A 20,236-nucleotide genomic window follows, 5' to 3' on the forward strand; every position below is an offset into this window, starting at 1 on the left:
TTCCAAACATAACGATATACTATTGAAAATGTTTACTGAAAGGCTGCCCCCCCCCCCCTCTCCCACACACACACACGCACACACTTTTTTCTTGTGGCAGTTAAGTCAAGGACATTAGGTAAAGTATTTTTTTTAAAAAGTTGAGAAAAAGTTTGACCCCCACTTCAAGTTCAAAAAATTCCCCATCAATAGTATTTAATTAACAGTTTGAAATAAAATGTTATTAAAGGTACAATAATATGAAAAGTGCATTTATACAAAGCAATGTATAAAATATGTATTGATAATATTTTGAAATTTTTTTATAATATTTTTTTAATGGAAAAAAAATTAAATTTAATATTTTTATTTGATTTATCAAATATTGTTTATCCGGGTAAACACAAGTAAATCTACCAGTACCCCTTAGAGGGCCCCTTAATTGAGTGTGATAATTATTTGTTGTTTTTGGCGAGTAGCCGTTCGGGGAACACACCATATAAAACAACACATTTTGTGTGAGGAGCTCTCACTAACCTAGCAGCAAACATGGACACCTTACACTGAACAATCTGAATACCTGTTTGTATCATTTCTGGGCTGAGCAATAAAATTGGATCAGGTGTATTGCACTTACTCAGCAAAATTTTTAGAATACTGATTTATATAATCAATAAATGCTGTGCAAAGAAAAAAATACTGAATTTAAAATCAATCTCACCTTGCATTATTATAAGCAAGATCAATGCTTTAGGGAAAATAAAAAGCAAGTTTCATGAGACTGCAAGGTTAAACTTGTACCATAGCTGAGGATTCTGCTTTGTGGATGGAAAAAAATTAGTGAGATTCTTTCATATTCTACAATACAACCTTTTTATATCTTTCTATCTCAAAATAACAACTAAAAAGAATGGCAAATGTATGAGGTTCAATACAACACAAATATGTACACAAAAATTACTGTGCAATAATCTGACTAACAATATCAAACCCTTTACCAGTTTTAAGAACCATTTCTTTTGAGAACTAGAGAAAAATATATTAAAGGATGTTGATGAAGGCAGATGACTATCTTCCTCTTCCTTAAATGGTGCTTGTTTAATTTTGGCAAAATCTTTAAAGAGCTGGTTCTTGTGGAATGTACATATAGCTGTTACTTAGTAACACCTTTTAATGGGGCACCAATATGAAATTCATTCTGGTTAGCTATTTAAAATCCCTGAAACATGCGATAAATTCTCTTTAAATGTATTGAAGAAAATTATCATATTAAAAGCAGAAAAGAAAATGAGACTTCATGTTCTTGATGGCAATATGTAATATACTGCATTCCTTCGCAGTATTTTCTAAACAACATTATCTGTGATAGCTTATAGCTACACAACAATTACATCCCATGTGTACTTTGGTATTTGATGTAAAACTGTACTATAATTATGACAATTTCCTTCTATAATAATTATGTGAAATACAAAGATATACTAGTATATTACACATTAGTGTATTGTAAATGGGGTACTTGCATTGCTTTGCTACAGAGATCATACTTTGTTGTGACATACAGTCAAAACTACAGAGTATTATTCTCTCTTTTGTGGAACCTTAAACTTCAATTGAGTATTTTAAACTCTAAAAGCAGTCATGTACAATTTAAAAGGCAATAACCTTCATACCCTAGACCTAATTTTCTACTACAAAGCTGGATTTTCAAAAATTGTTGTATTGAAGTTTTCCTTCTTTATATCTAATTCATAACAAAGGATGCTTACAGCATTTACTGTAAATATATGTACCAAAGAAATCTTTAACAAAATTCTATTTCTAAGTATAATATTTAAGTCTGGGGTTTTCAACCTATGATCAAATAAATATAGGCAATCACAGACATTATCATCACTCAAACTGGAACTGTTTGGAACCAAGTTCTGAGAGGGGAGAACTAAGGCTCTTCCCCACCACCTTCTTTATAGCACCTCGGATGGAATTAGTCGACGAGTTGGGCTGATGGATTGGTGAGGATGAGAGACTAGGAGAAAGAGGAGGGAGTGAAATGTCCAGCTTTAAGTATTCGTCATCTGGAATTAATGACCGTAACTTGGTCACGGCATTCAGCAGAGCTTTTCTCTCAAGCTCCAATGTCTTTATGTGACTTTTTAGCTTTGACTCGTTTGTTTGTAAGTTGTGAATGGTTATTTCCAGACTCCTGTGGTGACTGTGAATATGCTGGATTTTCTCCAACAGTTCCATGTTCTGTTGTTTCAGATTCCGATTAGCATCTTCAAGTTTATGATTTAAGTCCGTTTCTCCTCTCTGAGGAGAGAAGAGCATCTCTTCACGAAGGACATGATACTCCACCTCATATGCCTGGAGCTGTTTACTAATATCCAACTCAAATACCTAAAGATTCAACAAATAAAGATGAATAATCGAATATATATAACAGGAATCTTTAAATGCAATTAAAAATTTAAGATAACATGAAAGTGATGTGAAAATAACCCCAATCCAATACTTTATGTTTCACCGATTGAATCTAATCATTAAATGATAAAAAACAGGCTGAGGATTGAAACTTGGTGATACAAAAGGGAGATAATCAATACCTGATTAATCACTCTTTCCATCTGAATGACTCCCATTTCAGGAAGAGTTGTTTTGATGAATTCCACTATTGATTCAAATGAATCACACTGCAGAATCAGCTCCTTGTGGTTACCTAGCAACACTAGCGCCACCTTCAGCAGAATCTCCACCCCCTGAACCAGCAGGAGATCTAACAAAATAGAAACAAGGTAATTAATTATCATAAAATTTGTGAAGTTTATCACTACCTAATCAAGGTGAGAGTGATGCATAAAATTTTATTCAGCCAATTCCCCTCCCTCCCTTTCCTCCAATCAGCAACTTTTCAGCTGCGTTGAAAACTTTTTTAGATTTTACATAAACTTGTATATTTTAAGCCCATTCATAAAACTGCGATGTCTACATCATTAAGGGATATATGACTGATGTAAATAAAAGCACTGTATATCCACGAATTACTGACAAAAACTTACCAAAGACCCTAGCAACAAAGCCTAAAGGAAACTGAGAGGCAAACAATGTTAGGAACCAGGGAGCAGCATAGAGATTAGGAGCTATCTCATGTTCCTCGAAATGGTCATGTAGATCCTTGTAGTTGTCAAAGATTAATCTTGTCAACTGGTAAAGCTGCACCTAAATAAATACAAACTCGTAAAATAAATCTTTAAGTATGCAAGAGAATTTGTCACCTAGTACTACTCCCCTGCTGCTGGGGATAATAGGTCCCCTTTCCATCTGTCTGTCCCTCTGTGTGTCAATCTGTCTGTACTACTTGGGTTTCTGGATCCCCCCCCCCTTTCCTTTGCAGATATTGCACTGATTTTTGGTATGCCAGCCTATCTTTATGAGTTACGTATCAAGTAGGCATTTCATTCCTTTTCGATGATTTTTGACAGAAATTACAGTCTTTTGACTTTGAGCCTTATTTTTTTTAAGAGGGACTAGACTACACATGCTGGTAGAGGACTAGAATTGCTTATGAAATACTCTCAGAATGCTTTTTGATGTACGTACCTGTAATGGCATCATGTTGGGCTGAAATTGTCTCCTGAGGCCAAGGTTAAACATCATGTGTCTCAGTGTCTCAAAAGCATGCTCCTCCTCCATCTGTAATTATTGCACTAGAGGATTACTTTAACCATTTGTATTGCCATTTTCTAAGCACACATAACATAATTATATTGAAATAATTTAATGTTACCAAAAATGAACTTAAGAATGTTTATGAAGTACTATCTCTGAAAAAAGACAATCTGTTCAAGATGCTCCCATGAAAGTTTGAAGTATGCTGTAGATGCAGAAATCTCAATCTTGTTTAAGTCTTACATGCATAAGTAATATCCCAGCTATAAAGCTAAGTCCTTGACAATATCCGACTTCCTTATCCAGGAGGCTGTAGGCCTTCAGTAGATTATACAGGGCCAACTGCCCAGGACCCAGCTGTGTGGAGAAGTATGGGTGACCCGGGAATGTACGACCTGAAAACAATTATTTCTTTAGCATCACACTATAAGTACATTAAAGTAAGTACATCTCTTACCACTGCTTAATGCAATCACTGGAAGACTTTAATCTTGAGAGAATGCATTTATTTCATCATCATCTTTATATGTAAAGATTCTTTTTAATAATGTCTTTTTTGTGACATAAAATCATGATAAGTTAAATATTTGAAATTAAATGTCAGTACAACACCCCACTGATATAAAGACTGTCGGTATATTGCACTGAAAATAACAATACAGTCTATCTACTGTACACTATTATTAATAGGTGTGTTACTAACTGTCTACTGAAATATATCAGGTTGATTAATCTCATAGATGGCATGGGAAGTTTGATTAATTAACAATCTTGTTTACCTAAGTCTATCAGTATGTTGTGCATGTATTCTGTCAGGTCCTTAAGCAGCTCAGTGTAGGACTTCTGGGGGGTCTGGTTCTCTATCTCTGGAAAATGCAGCTTGTGTTGCTCAGTTAGCAGCCACCAGATGTCACCTCGATGAGTCTTGGGAACACCTGATTTTCATAATGAAATTTTTATGAAAAAAAAAATTTATATCATAAAAACAGGTGAATTATACTAAAAGCTTGGGCAATTTTTATCAAAATACCTGTATGTACAGAGGTAAGTAACAGCAAATCTACATTCTTCAGAACTGTGCTATGAACAAAACTTGCCTTGTTGAACACAGCTAAGCAGGGTTTGATGATCAAACTGAATATGAGGCCTGTTGGTATTATTAATCATGTCCTCCCACACTTTGGTTACCTCCCTTAGGCATGGAGTTATCTCCTCATAATTCAAAATTGGTGATATTTCTTCCTCCTGCTGACGAGCTTAATAAAATAAAAAAAAAAATAATGTCACTATACATCAAAGGCAAACTGTCAATTGTAAAAATGTGATTACATAGGAACACTGCAGTCAGAATAAAGCCAAGGAAAACTGTAAACAGTTATGTCAGAATATAGCAAACAAAAATTGTGAACAAAAATATGTCATGATATGGCAAAGTAAAGTGTAAACAGTAATATATCAGAGTAAATGAAAACAGTAAAAAGTAACATATGTATGTCAGGATATAGCAAAAATGTAAAAAGTTATATGTCACAATATAACAATGGAAAAGAATAAACATTAATATGTCTGAAAATAGCGATGAAAACTGTAAACAGCAATATGTCACAATATAGCAAATAAAATTGTAAGTAATATGTCACAATATAGGAAAAAATGTAAATGGTAATATGTCAGAATAAAGCAAAAGAAAATGTAAATAGTAATATATCAGAATATAGCAATGAAAACTGTAAATAGTGATATGTCAGAATATAGCACTGAAAAGTCATTTACAGTAACATGTCAAAATGTAGCAAAAGAAAATTGTAAACAGTATTATGTCAGAATAAAGGAAAACTTGTAAATAAGCAGTAACATGTCAGAATACAACAAAAGAAAGCTTTAAACAGTTATATGTCAGAATATGAGAAAATCTTAAACAGTAAATACATGTATGTCAGAATATTTGAAAACTATAAAGAGTTACATTTTAGAGTGTAGGAAAACTCTAAACAGTAACATGACAGAATATAGAAAAACTAAACCAGTAACTTTACTGAACCTTCACAAGATACCTATAAAATTGGTGAATTGCAATGTCTGTTTTGTTCAAGACTGATCTTAATACCTTTTCAAAATCTGCCCCAAATGATATACAGATATTTAAATTTGTTACAATTTTATTTTTATCTCTCAGTCTCTCTCTGACACAAAACTGCATCATTACAGAAAACAAATTTCATGAGGGTGGAGTCATTTTTCTCTTAAAAGACACTTAACATGCTTTGAATGAATTTCCTGAAAAATTCTACACAGATTAACTATAGGTAAGACTTTATATGATTAGATCCTTTGCTGTTTTCTGCACCAATCAATTTCAGGTAAAACACTTTTTCATGACTAAACTTAGTTAAGAGCTGCAATAGAAGTAATTTTGCAAACTTCCAACAGAATAAGTTATGAAATGAAATGGACTTGAGAATAAAGCAATAAATTTTTAATGATACTTAACAATTATGTTGTTTTTTAAATTCTCATTTTACCATTTGATGCTCATACATGGTTGATTTACAATCATCATATTTTATCTATTGATTAGCTCAGGTAGCAAATTCAAAGAAAAAAAAATATTTTTAAATAAATCAATTAATGAAACAATTAAGATGTGGGTGCAAATTTGAATCTAAACATCATCATTCAAAAGAATAAGATTTGTGGCAGATTTTCTCAAACATAAATAGTCAGTGTTTCATCTACAATGCAACAGAATCTTAAATTACCATAAAAATTAACAATTCTTCTAATTATGTATCCACTTATTTCCAATGCCATACATTATTTAAAATTTCATGCCAGGCATTCCAATTGACCATGAATAAGACTTGTAATGCACAAAACTGAAAAACAATCCTTAATAATTTTACAATGAAAGTATTTTAATTTTGTTTGAGGAAACTACCAGTATCTTCAATTGGAAGCAACACGTATGTTATTTACTTGCCAGAGAAATAAGTCTGAGCAATCTCTACCAATAGCTGCTGCTTTATTATATTTCAAGTTTCCTGATATACATGTATTCAATATATATATAACCTGAGTTGTACAATAGCTAGCTTTCTTTTTAAACAAACACATGTACTACAAGCTTATCCCTCTAAATGCCTATAAAGCTATTGGGGAAGTCTTTCCAGTCCTTTAGCTCCATTTTTCAGGTTCAATAGCCCCAAACACCATTTAAAATAATACCTTAATAAGAAATAATGATAATTTTCTCCATACTAGAATTTGTCTGTAATTCTAACACATACATACAGTGAATGCAAAAAAAAAAAAAAAAAACCTCAATCATTTCTGATAATGAAGTGTCATGGATTACAGAATTCCCCAGCATGCCTATAGGATTGACTACCTTACCTGGGAAAACTTTCAATGACTTATTTCCCCACAGGACAAACACTTCTACATATAGCAACATGCAAATTTCTTAATATACACACTTAGCATGAAATTTCTATATTTTTTCCAGCTTTATTTGATGAAGATCGTGCAAAGAAAACAATTTATCCACAGCTTATCATTAAGTACTTATGTATGCTCTGTAAAGCCTTACTTTTGATGTCCTGTTTTTCTTTCTCAATCTTTAGAAGTAACACTGTTTGCTGAATAGCTTTCTTCCACAGAGCCCTCAGTTCTTCTGGACTTCTTGCTTTGCCAGATTTTGGACTCTCAGTCTCTGACTTTTCTATTAAACAGGCAAACAATTTCATTTTTACAAAAATCACATATTCACCATCACAGAAACTGTTTCAAACATTCCATAATTGGTTAATAAGATCTTTCTAAACATACAATGTAAACTTCTGTGCTATAAGGATGATGCAATCAACTGAATCCCCACCCACTGCTTACATATTAGTGTGTTACAATAAATCTTCTACCATGGCATGGGGATGCAAACCACAATTCTTAACCTACCTAACACAGTTGGGGGCTTGTCAGCAGCTCTCACAGGAGTAACAACTCTGTTGAATATTGTCTGTCTCCAGGACCCTCGCCTGCCAGATCTCGGGGTTTCCCCATTTCCTGCTTGAAGACATGGTGATGCACTCTGTCGACGTTTGGACAGACTGCCAGGTGATCCCCCACCTTCTGTCAGCAGAAACCTTTAAAAGATTAAAGTAAGGTTTACTTTATAAATTTGATACCAAATTACACAAGTACTGTATATAAAACTTACCGAATTTCACATTAAAGTCAAAGGATATAGCATATAATTATTGGATATAAAACTAGCTTTTTCAAACTAGTTTGATAAGTTCTACTGAATTCAATAACATAGCATTGGGATTAAAAACAATCCATTATTAGAAAAATTTCAAACAATTTTACTTACATCTGTTTCATGGGACTATTCATGCTAGCCCTGCGACCAGATTGTTCCCTGAAATCTGAAGTCCTGTCTAAATTTTTTGTGTTCATGAACTTGGACACCCGATCAGGATCTGGAACTGCCCCCTCAGTGGAACTCCGGGGACGAGATTTTGGAGATGATGGAGGACTGGGAAAGCTGAAGTGGACCTCCTTCACAGCTGCTGGGGAGGGCATAGGGGAGGCCTCTGGAGTAGAGCATACTGAAGAATCCTGAGGAAGGAAATGAATTGTCAAAACAGGAACTTCTAGATATATTGTCCCCATACAAGACAACCTGTATTAATCTCAAATCCCTGATCCTAGAGCATACACTCTAACCTCCCCAGAACATAAAAGATTGTTATTTTGGTACTTATTCATTAGTTTAGGGCAAAAATTGCACAGTACAAAATGAATTATTTCCATAAAAATTGTTAATATGAATTCAATCTTGTATGAAAAAAGTTTTGTTACCATAGACTTTGAGAAGCTACTTTCACTCTCAGTAGTTCCACTCCGGTGACGAAATCTGTCTCTTGCTTCATTTGGCTTTCTCTGCTGACAAAAAAATTTTCTTAAGATTTTTTTTTATTTTTCAAATATTAAAATGAAACTAGGAGTCTCTGATGAGACTATAGCTTTATTGGTTTGAACTCATAACAAAGGAAGAAAAAGTAGCAAATGGATTTGAAACTTTGCAACAGCAATAATTAGAATAATGATCCTTGGTTTAGTCTCTCTCCATGGCAAGATTTATTGCAATTAGACTAAAACTGTAGGAGGAGTAACCTTTTAAAAGAATTTTACAGAAATTTTAGTTTTAGTTACTATGGCAACACTGTTCATCGAAAACAAAAACTGATACATGCACATAGAATTATGTATCTTAGTGTAGTCTACTTTTGTTGCCAAGTTATATTGAAATCAGAACAAAACTGTAAGAGGAGTACCATTTTGAATGTATTTCACACAAATTTCTATTTTTGTAACCATGGCAACACTGTTAAAGGAAATAATAAAACTTATTAATAGAAAAATGTATCTTAGTGCATTCTACTTGTGTGCCAAGTTATATTGAAATCAGACCAAAACTGTTGGAGTAGTGTTTTGTATGTTTTTCACAGAAATTTCTTTAAATTTTTTTAGTAACTATGGCAACACTGTTCATCAAAATCAAAAACTGATATAGAGAATATCTGAGTGTAATCTACTTGTGTGCCAAGTATTAATGAGATCAGAACAAAACTGTGGAAGAAGTAGCCTTTTGAAAGTATTTCACAGAAATTTTCATTTATAATATAACCATGGCAACACCGTTCATTGAAATCAAAAACCGATAAAGAGAATTGTGTATCCTAGTGTAGTCTACTTCTGTGCCAAGTTCTACTGAAATCAGACCAAAACTGTAGAAGGAGTATTGCTTTGATAGTATTTCACAGAAATTTCTATTTTAGGTAACCATGGCAACACCGTTCATTGAAACCATGGCAACACCGTTCATTGAAATCAAAAACTGATACAAAGAATTATGTACAATGTATCTAAGTTTATCACATGTTTACTCCTTTATACTGTGGATATAGCTTTTCATATCAACGGTTGTGACGTCACAATGGTTCCTGAATGAATTTGATAAAGTCAAATATTGTGGATTTATATATATATATTTATATATAAATCAGTGTAAAACATTGATGGCTATGTGTAAAATGTGATAAAAAGAATCTCCCATTGTTTGCGGTTAGATATGATTTTTTATCCAACTTGTGTTCTTTTTTCCCCTCCAAAGGCTCCGGGATAAAAACACACAACTCGTTGGATAAAAAATCATATACAACCACAAACCATGGGAGATCCTATATGCAGTCTACTTGTGTGCCAAGTTATATTGAAATCAGTCCAAAACTGTAGGAGGAGTAGCATTTTGAATAAAATGTTTACAGACAGATGGACACCTTACTAATCTGGTCTCTGACCAGTAGAGCTAATGATCATTATAAGATTCCATATCTAACAGGAATAAATGTATTTCCTTAAATTTTACAAGAATGCTACAAAAAGCAAATTATATGTTTTTATGAAAAGTTCTCATCACTTACTCCACTTTCAGCAGTGCCACTGCGATGTCTAAAGCGCTCTATCGTTTCATTTGGTTTTTTGTGCTATTGCAGAAATTGAAAAATGTTAGGTGAAAAATTAATTCAAACGGTGCACAACAAAATTAAATCATAGATGTATGATGAAAATTGTAAACCATAAAATATGCAAAATAAGTGTTCAACACCAACTGGACCCATAAAACTACTATAAATGACTACTATTTTGAATACAAGGTAAGCTAAATAACAAAATAAAGGATAACTGTCTATTAAATATTAATTTAAAAAAAATTATTAAGTGTCAACACTAGTTTTAGGCACAGCACTTGTAGGTTAATAATGGTCATCACTTACTGGTACTTTGGCCATGAAATTTTCAAAAGAGCTGGTTAAACTCTTCTTAAAATTCAAGGCAGCAGCTCCCACACTTGAGCGGCGATTCTCAAACAGGCTAAACTATAATAATAAATGCCAAAATCAAAGATCTATTATGTACTTATCAATCTAAATAATAGCAGAAAACTTTATTTTATTAGAATTCATGCCTGTTATTCTTTTTTTGTACAGTGATCTTTGTAAAATCACTCAACAATTTATATCACACACAACCCTACTTGTACCTCTTGTTTGAAGTGTGGCTTGTTCGGATCGGAGATGTGGGAATGGTCCTGTTGTTTAGCTTCACAGAGTTTTCTCAGTTCTATCATCAGCACCTCAACCATTTCTTCATAACTCTGAGGATTCTCAGCCTTGGAAACATAGTTTATAATTTCATAAAACATACTGTAAATTACTTTTTCCATGGGGTCAATATTCCATGGAATCACAATTTCTGTTCAACCCGTATTTCTTAGGTAGCCATTATATGCCTAAAATGTACTTTAAGTATGCTGGGACAAATTTCTGCAGAAAATTTGTGATCGTGTACATAGCGTTAAATTAATACCACACAGAAAAAGTACTTTTACAGTATTTCAATACAAATCATGCATGATGAACCATTTAGTTCGGCGATCATTTAAAAGACATTGAAAAGTTACCATGATATGCTGGTAAAACCTGAACTATACTTATGAAATGTTCTGAATTTATTATCATCAAATATGTTTGAATATGAGCCAAGTTTTCAGGATTTTCAAGAAACTGAAAAAAGATACCAGAGGAATTGAATGTCAGACATCATATGGCCGAAGCTATATTTATGAAATATACTTAATTCATTATCCTTTACAAATATTGAATGGAGAATTGTGGAAGAGCGATCCAAAAAATTATCTGACTTAATGTGATTAAGGCATCATCTTATACAATTATCTACCTTGAGAACTGTGTGAATAGGGGTAGCGTCTTTTTCTTGAAGATTATTTACACATTCCATCAAACGTTTGTGGGCTTCCTGAGGATCCAAACCTATAAAAAAAAAATCAAATCATCCAGAAGTTTGCAGTGAGGCTTTGAATTCTACCACAAGCTAGCAATTCTTTGACAGCTTTCCTGTCCCATGATTGAGCATCCCTTACAGATATTATAACTTCATTGCTTATTAAATTATTTTTTTCCAATCCTCTCATTACCCTGAATAATTGATATTTACAACCTGCACAAGGGAATACTGTAGACATTTATTGTCAGAAATTCGGATTAAATTCAGACCATTGCTGATCTATCGATTTTGGATTAGTAATTTCATCAATGGATCAATACTTCTTTCTTGAAAAATAAATCACTTTCCTCCTTAATCACAATTATCCATTTTATATCAATTTCAGAATTTTTAATTGAAATTTGAAGTTTACTCTGCAGATATTTTCTAAAAAAAAAAATTTCTTGTTTCTTTTTTAATCACACTTGAGGTGAGACTCATTTTTTTTAAGGAAAGTAGCACTAAGACATAAATCATACATTCAATTTCATCAAGCAAACTAATAATAAGCTGAAGAGAAGATTTATAAAGTGCACTAGAATTACTTTGTCCTCATATATAAGGCCAAAATACTATTATCAAATGTTTTATTTCAACATCTTACGAGGGAATAACTGAACATACAATGATATGCTTAATAATATTGATATTCCATATTATTCCTGCAGAATGTCAGAGATTCTGAGAGGTTTTAAAAGATTTGGATCAACAGTGACATTACAATAGGGAGACTGCTGGTACAGTGTGATTGGCACTACAAACCATTGATTTCCTGACAGAGGCGATGGAGTTGATGCAGGGGACACATGATACAAATCTGCTGCCGTTGCTCATAAGCGCTCCGGAAAGCCGATCTCAGAACCATCATTATCTCATCTACCTACAAGTCCTTGTATATCAAAAATTTCATCCACATTCCTAGGGACAGCTCAATTATCCAATTTTCTTCTTGCAAAAATCATGCAAACATCATATACTTTATCCACAAAAGGAAATGCTCATGACAAACCAATTACGAAATTTTAAAATAGAGGCACTGGAATTTTTTCCTTTATATTTCAAGAACTTTTCAGACACTCAGCTCTAAATCAGTAAATCGTTATTTAGCAATGTGGATCAATACTTACAATACTGAAACTGTGACATTTCATCAGGTAACACACAAATACATTTCCTTTCTCTCTGGCAATGAATCCAAAAGTGTCAGATTTTTCTTTGCCCTTTAGAACAAAACAATACGCTATATAATATTCATGAATTCGATTTGTTAAACTTCATTTCGACCCCATAGTAACTAGTATATTGATACATATCCACTATGTTTTATTTATACTCAACCTAAGACAAAAAAGATTTTGATTACACATTTAAATGTCACAGAACATTTCCATTACAACTTTGACAAAAAATTCTAGGAAGCTTTTGCTTTCTTTAACTAAAAACTAAATATATCAAAATCTTTCTAAGATGCCTACAATTCACAGATAAATCTGAAAAAATTCTAACAAATCAATTTCTGGAAATCAGAAATTTTCTAACAGATCATTCAACTCTTTGTAATGAATTTCTTCTCAGTTAAAATCCAGTATCTTTCACTCATATACGATTCAGAAGAACCAAACCTAATCATAAAACATAAGCTTTTTTGAGGAAAGGATTCATTAATCCAAACATCTTATTTATCCAGATAGATAAAATTTTCATTTTGGGAAAGCCATCCAAATAAATATTTCAAGCACACATTTTGTTCTTACCTGTGATACAGATGCGATGTCTTTAAACTGTTTTTCAAGGATAGTATGTTTTTTATCCAAACTGATCAGTGAAATTTCACTACCGCCCAGTCTGAAAAGCATAGCCCTATTGGGATCACTAGAACTTTCACTAGCACTGTCAAGAGGTTCAGTGAATTGTACACGCTGGTCTTTAGTGTTTCCCTCCCCATTCCCTGCTGTGTTCGAACACTCACTCAGGTCCTCTTTGGAATTGTCTGAATAGTACAGACCGAAGGAGTTAGCTAGACTCCCAGAGGAATTCTCCAGTACATTCTCCGTTGAACTGAACTCATCCGTACTGTTACTTGGACTTTCTATGTGTGGACCTGAGCTTAGGATCTGTTTTTCGAGCTCATTTTCCGTGACAGTCACTGCAGTCTCTAGATTGGAGGGCAGACTTTTGACACTGACCCCACTCCCATGTCGCTTCCTCTCTATCTCTGTCTCTCTTTGCTTCTGTTTTCGATCCTGTTTCTGTTTTTCTAAACGATTGCACATTCTGTCTACCTGATCACAGTTAATCTTTTTGGTGTTTAGTTTGGCCTTTCCTAGGTATAGGACTTCATAGAAAGCTTTAGCTGGCTCATTCATTTTGTTTTCGCCCATATCAACGAAAAGGTCTCTCCTTGTAGCTTCCTGAATTGAGCTGAATAACTCAGGGACCTATAAAGAAAAGTCTTATTTAGTCATGCAAATGGCTTGTGCATTAGAGTAGGCATTACACAAATAAAGACACTACTTCAAACCATGGAATAATGAAGAGATTCTGGTTGCCATTCTAGCTGAAATCAATGCAATATACAATTTTTCTTGTTCTCCTATTATGTTAAAGAATCCCTCTTGGCCATACTGTCTAATATACCCATAATCTTTACTGTAATAATTTCTGAGTGAAGGATTTTTATATCAGAGAAATTTTACTGAATTTATAGCTTTATTCAAGGGCTAAAAAAAGGCTGTATCAACATGTGCATATCAATAAAAGTTCACCTTCAATTTATCCTACAATGATAATTTTTTTTCTTTTTTATATTCATGGCCCTTCAGCCTCAAGTGTTCATTTAACTTTTAAGACCTTGTGCAAGTTTAGCTTCCGGTACTACTGATGAAAACAACACGATCATTTCCGACTCTCCTATAGAGCTGTTTATCAGTTTTCTTGTCCAGCCTCATTCCTTCATCGTAACAAAGAAACTCCAGTTAATTATCATGGATAAATTACAAATCTAAATGTGACATTGACACACACTCAATGTCAAAAAGGTTTTACAACATAAATTTGATCAGTTCATGACGTCTTTATCCTGTAACAAGTATACCAGTATAATGCATTAAAAATACAGCTTTCCTTTGAAGTAGAAGAAATAATTGGAATCCTTTTCTTAATCTTTTTTTTTGGGGGGGGGGGGGGGGGGGGGGTATGGGAGGGATTTAAATTGATGGTAATTTGGGGGCAGCAGGGGGAGGAAATTAGCTAAAATTATTCATTACAATATGATCTGAATTTGCTTTGAATTTCTATATCCTTAAAGATATTAATGTGTCAACCAAAGCTCAGAGAACTTAATAATATATCTAAAAATACAAATGCATCCTTATAACACTGATAAAGTATGTCATAGTGGAGTTAAGCAACAATGAACATTCTACACGTTACAAATCTCAACATACATACACGAACATACATGAACATACACGACAGTTAGGAAAGTTATGCATAGTTGAGCTAAACCAATCAGACCTAGCACACTCCCAAAATTAAATACTTTCTACTTTTTATAACTGCAATTCAATATCAGGGTAAAATCTCAGTTTCTTTCTATTCTCCAAAACCAAGGAACTAACAGAAACATCAGAAACTGGATTAATGATGTACTTTTACAAAGTGAAAAAATCATCCAAGGCATAACCCAAGCCCTAAAAGGAATAATCCTCATAAATGACACCTATGCTACATTGTTTTCCCTCCATTGTTGTGTAATTTCTAGAATACAATACTAAAGATACTTATTCATTGCCAATTGATAATGTCTACATGTACCCACAAGCACTTAAATTCCTTAACCTTAGTATTATCTACTTGACACATAAATTGAATATATATATATATGATTTGAAGTATGCTTAAACACTTTTAATGAGTCTTTACTATTTTTAAATTATAGCATTTTAGATATACTGAAGTGGAGTACATTTTTCTCATAACATGACTCAGTAGCCAATTCACAGCTGATACCTGTGCAAAATTAGGAGTAAAAGTTTTAGTATCTTAATTTTTTCAACATAAGCAAGAGTGTTGAAATTACAAAACTTAAATATTGCTTACAATTTTTTACTAATGTAAGGAAATTACATATAAAGTTATCTTTCTACTATACTGAAAACAGTACTGTCCAATCATAAATCAAAACAAGATAAACAGCTCATCACTTAGAGTTACAAAAATGTTACTTGAAAATAATACACTTAACATTACAAATAATTTTGACATTACAATAAATATGCCTGTAAAAATAGCAACACTGATTTCCCTGAGCTTTCTTTCAAAATGGACAATGATTTAAATTATCAAAAAATGAACTGCTAGTCTGGGATTTCTCTTTTCAAACTCAATCTACAGTCATAATGAAGATGTTTTTCTCTCCACTAGGGGGACAGTGCCCAAGCAAATTTTACTAGATCTCTCAAAAAAGTACTAGCCCACACTAATTTGATACACTTTAAATAATACTACATATTTAAATAATACTTCATATTCAACTTAGAGCTGCTGGAAAATTCATTTCCTTTTAAAGTGATCATGCTCTAATTAAGATTCATTTTGATTGGCATACGTTTTAATTTTTTGTTTTTGTTTTTGTTTTTTTTTTTTTTTGCTAAACAGATTCAAATGCATTTTGTTACATCTTTAATCATGGTTTAAATATGCCTGGTATAACAAACACAGACCCATAGGAAGCATTTCAGTTTTTTTTTTTTTTTGTTTTTTTTTTTGGGGGGGGGGGGGGGGGGGAGAGCACTACCAAGTAAATATTCCTTGACAAGCAAAAAAAAAAGTTCATCAGATGTTATTATTGAGGGGCATAAGCATAAAAATAGCCATTTCCTATAGTATACTATATTTTGGGGGTCAAAGCCCCTACTCCCCATCCCTGCCCCGACCCGGTTCCTAAAGTCATGAAGCAACTTACTCAAACATTAAAGGGATCAAATTTTTTCACATTTCTTTAGGCACAAGTTGTACATGGTTTACTTGACTTCACTGACTAGGAGGGTTGACTACCAAGATTATAGTTTTTACTAATCCTATTCAAAATTTAGTAGCAATAGGCATCAGAATATACTGACTTTTTGTGATGACTCTATCTACCCCTACCTTATCACAGAGGTCCTCAAACTCATTAGGTTCCTCAAACGAGACCTGCTTACTAGCCTTAAATTTCTGGCGCTTGATTGCCACAGACTCTTTAGTAGACCTTCCTGCTGGTCGAATTTGGTCCAATTGACCACTATCTTGCCCTGGCTTCGGAGCCATGATCAACATCACAATAAAACACAAATCTGTCCACAATGTATACCTGTCACTTCCTCACTGAATGAAATCTAGACATCTATTCCCAATACACACAGTCCTACACTAAGCATATATATGAGTTGAAGTATATAGGATATCCTTAAATACTTAGTCCCTTGAGTTTTTATCACTTGTGAAAACATCCGGATGTGTCATCCAATCAACTTCCAGGTCATATTAGATATGTATGTAAGAATGTATGACAGTATGTAAAACCTTTTTTTAGTATGTGTTTGTAAACAATGATCTGGTAAGTATTTTATCAGTATCTAAATATGGATTGCACCTGTTTCTTTCTCTACATACAGTACACAGTTTTCTCACTACGAATCATCTCTGTATCCTTTACATTTTAAAAAACACATGACAAATATTTACTCCTTTTTTGTTTAAGATATGCATATAAGGTACATGTATATCAGTTTGAAGGAGGTAATATCTTTTTCACCCATGTTAGTCTGTATCCAGTCACCTTGGGCTATCTCAAAGTGTGAAAGACAACAAAAATAGTACAGCATTCTGAAGAGGATCTATGCAAGGTTGCATATGCTGGAATTATTTTCTAACATCTATAAATCCATCATCACCTGTTTGCAAACTATCTTAGAAAATTCTGAATGGTTTTCATGAAGTTTTCCACATAGATTACTGTTTAAGGAGAACTTTTAGCGAGGATCCAATTTTCACATTATTAGCAAATTAAGGTTATCATGGTAATTGAACATTGTTAACAATTTATTCTGTATTGGTTGTTAAAGATATCTTTCTCGACATTATAAAATTGCTAAAAATTATGTCTCGCTAAAAACATATACCAATTTTTTGGAATAATTCGCTGAATTTGCATCTTCCTAAAAGCAGGGATCGACATTAACCGATTGCCCAGGAGAAGTAAATTCTCGTATAGGGCAAGTGAAACTGTCAACGTAGTTGTCTGATCAGGCAAGTGAATTTTTTTCTCATAGAAATATACATATCTATTTAGTTTACATAAATTTATAAATAAAACAATGAATTTAACACTTGATTTTTTTACCAGATACCTGACTGACGTTGATTTGCATTGGGAAATCCTTAGTAGCATTAATTTCTAGATTATATCGACCATTTAAAAATCGGGTTCATTATTCTGTTTTCTTTCGTGGTAAATACGCTCTATGTCTCACAACTTTGTAAACTTCTTATTAGGAAATTAGATATAATATTCACTCACAGAATATAAGTAAAATGATGATATGTATGTTTCGTAGCGACTATCTTCCTTAACTGTTGCTTCACAGTTATCTCTGAAAATCACGATTCACAAAAGGATACTACAGAAAATAATTTTTAAAATATGAAGTTTATTAAAAGGAAATGGAGGGTTAATGCTGCATGGCAATGTGTAATAACAACTTAAATTGACAAGGACAGTGATACACGTACATCTATGTACAAACACAGCATCAAAAATTTTTTCATGTAGCTCAACTTGCCAAGATGACGGTAGTGTATTTGGTCACATTTTTTTCTTATCAATTTACAGTAATAAATAATATTCTTCTTTCCTAATTTTGGGCAACCAAGTTATGCATTCGGACAAGTCAGTTTGAGATGACTTGCCCAAAGGGCAAGCGAATCTGAAAGTTAATGTCTATCCCTGAAAATTCCACTTACAGTATACAGTATATCTCATGAACAGAGAAAATAAGTTGACCAAGTCTGAATGGGCAGAGCATTTATCTCATGATCAAGTTGTCATAAAACATACATTCAAAGAGTGCTCCTAGATTTTTATTTAAATTTATCAATGGTTATATCTAAATATCATTACATGTACTACAAAGTTCCAAAAGGAAAAATGCTTGAAGAAGAAATAAATTTTAGAATTTTTTCAGCATTTTTTAAAGCTTATTTTAACAATTTTTACCTGTCATGAACTTACCTATTGAAACTATCCTAACAGAACAGTTTCAAGCCTTGCTAGAAATTCACTCCAACTTCTAGAATGACTGAAAAGTGGTCAAATTGAAAATTTTCTTTCTAACTCTGATTTTGGTAGCAATAATAATAATAATAATACTTAGAGACCTTCCCACCTTCCTCTGAATGAGGAATACACACAATAAAACCCTCCCCTCTCATAAACCAGTCACTGACCATCAAAACTGACCAGTTCATAGTACGAGTGTGGTCACTATCAGCAAAGTACTATATGATGAAGGAGGCACTTCACATAAATCTATCAAACATTACAAACTTTTGATGATTCTATGCAATAAAGGAGATTGGATGAAGTAGTTTTGTGTGCCAGTGTTTATGTTATATAGTAATACAATGTTTAAAACTGTTACCAAAATTTTGTTGCATGTTGCATGTTGGTATGGTTTAATTCTATATATTAAGAAAAATTAACATCCTATGCCAGTTTTACTCTTTAATTAACCCCCCCCCCCCAACCTTCTAGGGAGAGGAGACTTGGTCTATCAGTTTAACAAATCTGAATTCACTTCACCTGACCCTTTTGCTTAGTTGTCTGAGTTAAAAACAAACCACGTCATTCACAGAATAGACACAGATCCACAAAACGTTCACAGTTATTTATCAGTATTTGACAATATAACATACCGCAGGCTTACATCTATAAAATGCCTTTTTTGCAACATCACAGACTTTGTCAAGTTTTTTTTTTTTACATTGGATTCTGCCATTCATTACATGATTTTGCTGTAAGGAGTGAAGAAAAAATTGATTTCTTGCACGAAAACCTTATTATGAGAGGAACCAGTTCACACTGAATGTAGAGACTGCACTTATAGAGTCAGTCTGGTGACACCATAGGTTATTAACTGTGGAAAGCAAAAAATTCATAGATATCTCAATCATCCAACTTTTATATTTATTAGATTTCTAGAACTCAAAAGAACAAAAGGCCCATGGACCAAAAGCTCACCTGAGTCAATATGGCCCTGCTGTTCTTCATCAGCAGTTGTTTTCCCCTAGGCCCCTATGTATTCCTATGTAAAACTTTCACCCTACTCCCAGGGGTTATAATTTGGACAAATTTTAATCTACACTACCTGAGGATGCTTCCAGATCAATAATACAAATAATCATGATTTTTTTCCTGTACATTCTTACATAAAACTTTGATTGTCCATTGTACCCCCATCCTCCATGTCATGATTTGAACAAACCTTAAATTAATCGTCCTTTGTTGCCCCACCCTAACCCGGGGGGTCATGATTTGAACAAATTTGAACTACACTTTGCCATCACTTTCACATAATTTTCAACATTTTTGGCCCAGTGGTTCTTCATCAGAAGAATTTTGAAAGATGTTGGTACATTT

The 20,236-nt window shown here is 33.2% G+C and overlaps 1 protein-coding gene across 1 annotated transcript in view; it reads right to left on the reverse strand.

Annotated features, from left to right (window-relative positions):
• Window positions 1–218: 218 nt before the first annotated feature.
• The window catches only part of LOC133196878 (TBC1 domain family member 4-like), a 45,970-nt gene continuing 25,952 nt past the window's right edge, over window positions 219–20,236 (reverse strand). Inside the window, 17 exon segments of the mRNA XM_061332727.1 lie at window positions 219–2,376; window positions 2,583–2,752; window positions 3,036–3,195; window positions 3,577–3,669; window positions 3,889–4,040; window positions 4,425–4,901; window positions 7,235–7,366; window positions 7,600–7,787; window positions 8,018–8,265; window positions 8,509–8,592; window positions 10,134–10,196; window positions 10,488–10,589; window positions 10,754–10,882; window positions 11,452–11,543; window positions 12,319–12,436; window positions 12,684–12,776; window positions 13,311–13,994. Of these exon segments, the coding sequence (XP_061188711.1) occupies window positions 1,873–2,376; window positions 2,583–2,752; window positions 3,036–3,195; window positions 3,577–3,669; window positions 3,889–4,040; window positions 4,425–4,901; window positions 7,235–7,366; window positions 7,600–7,787; window positions 8,018–8,265; window positions 8,509–8,592; window positions 10,134–10,196; window positions 10,488–10,589; window positions 10,754–10,882; window positions 11,452–11,543; window positions 12,319–12,436; window positions 12,684–12,776; window positions 13,311–13,994 (3,489 nt within the window). The 3' untranslated portion in view covers window positions 219–1,872.

The sequence above is a fragment of the Saccostrea echinata genome, unplaced genomic scaffold (genome assembly GCF_033153115.1).
Source record: "Saccostrea echinata isolate AGI-Se365-2 ecotype Australia unplaced genomic scaffold, CSIRO_AGI_Sech_v1 ptg000030l, whole genome shotgun sequence".
Classification (NCBI taxonomy): Eukaryota; Metazoa; Mollusca; class Bivalvia; order Ostreida; family Ostreidae; genus Saccostrea; species Saccostrea echinata.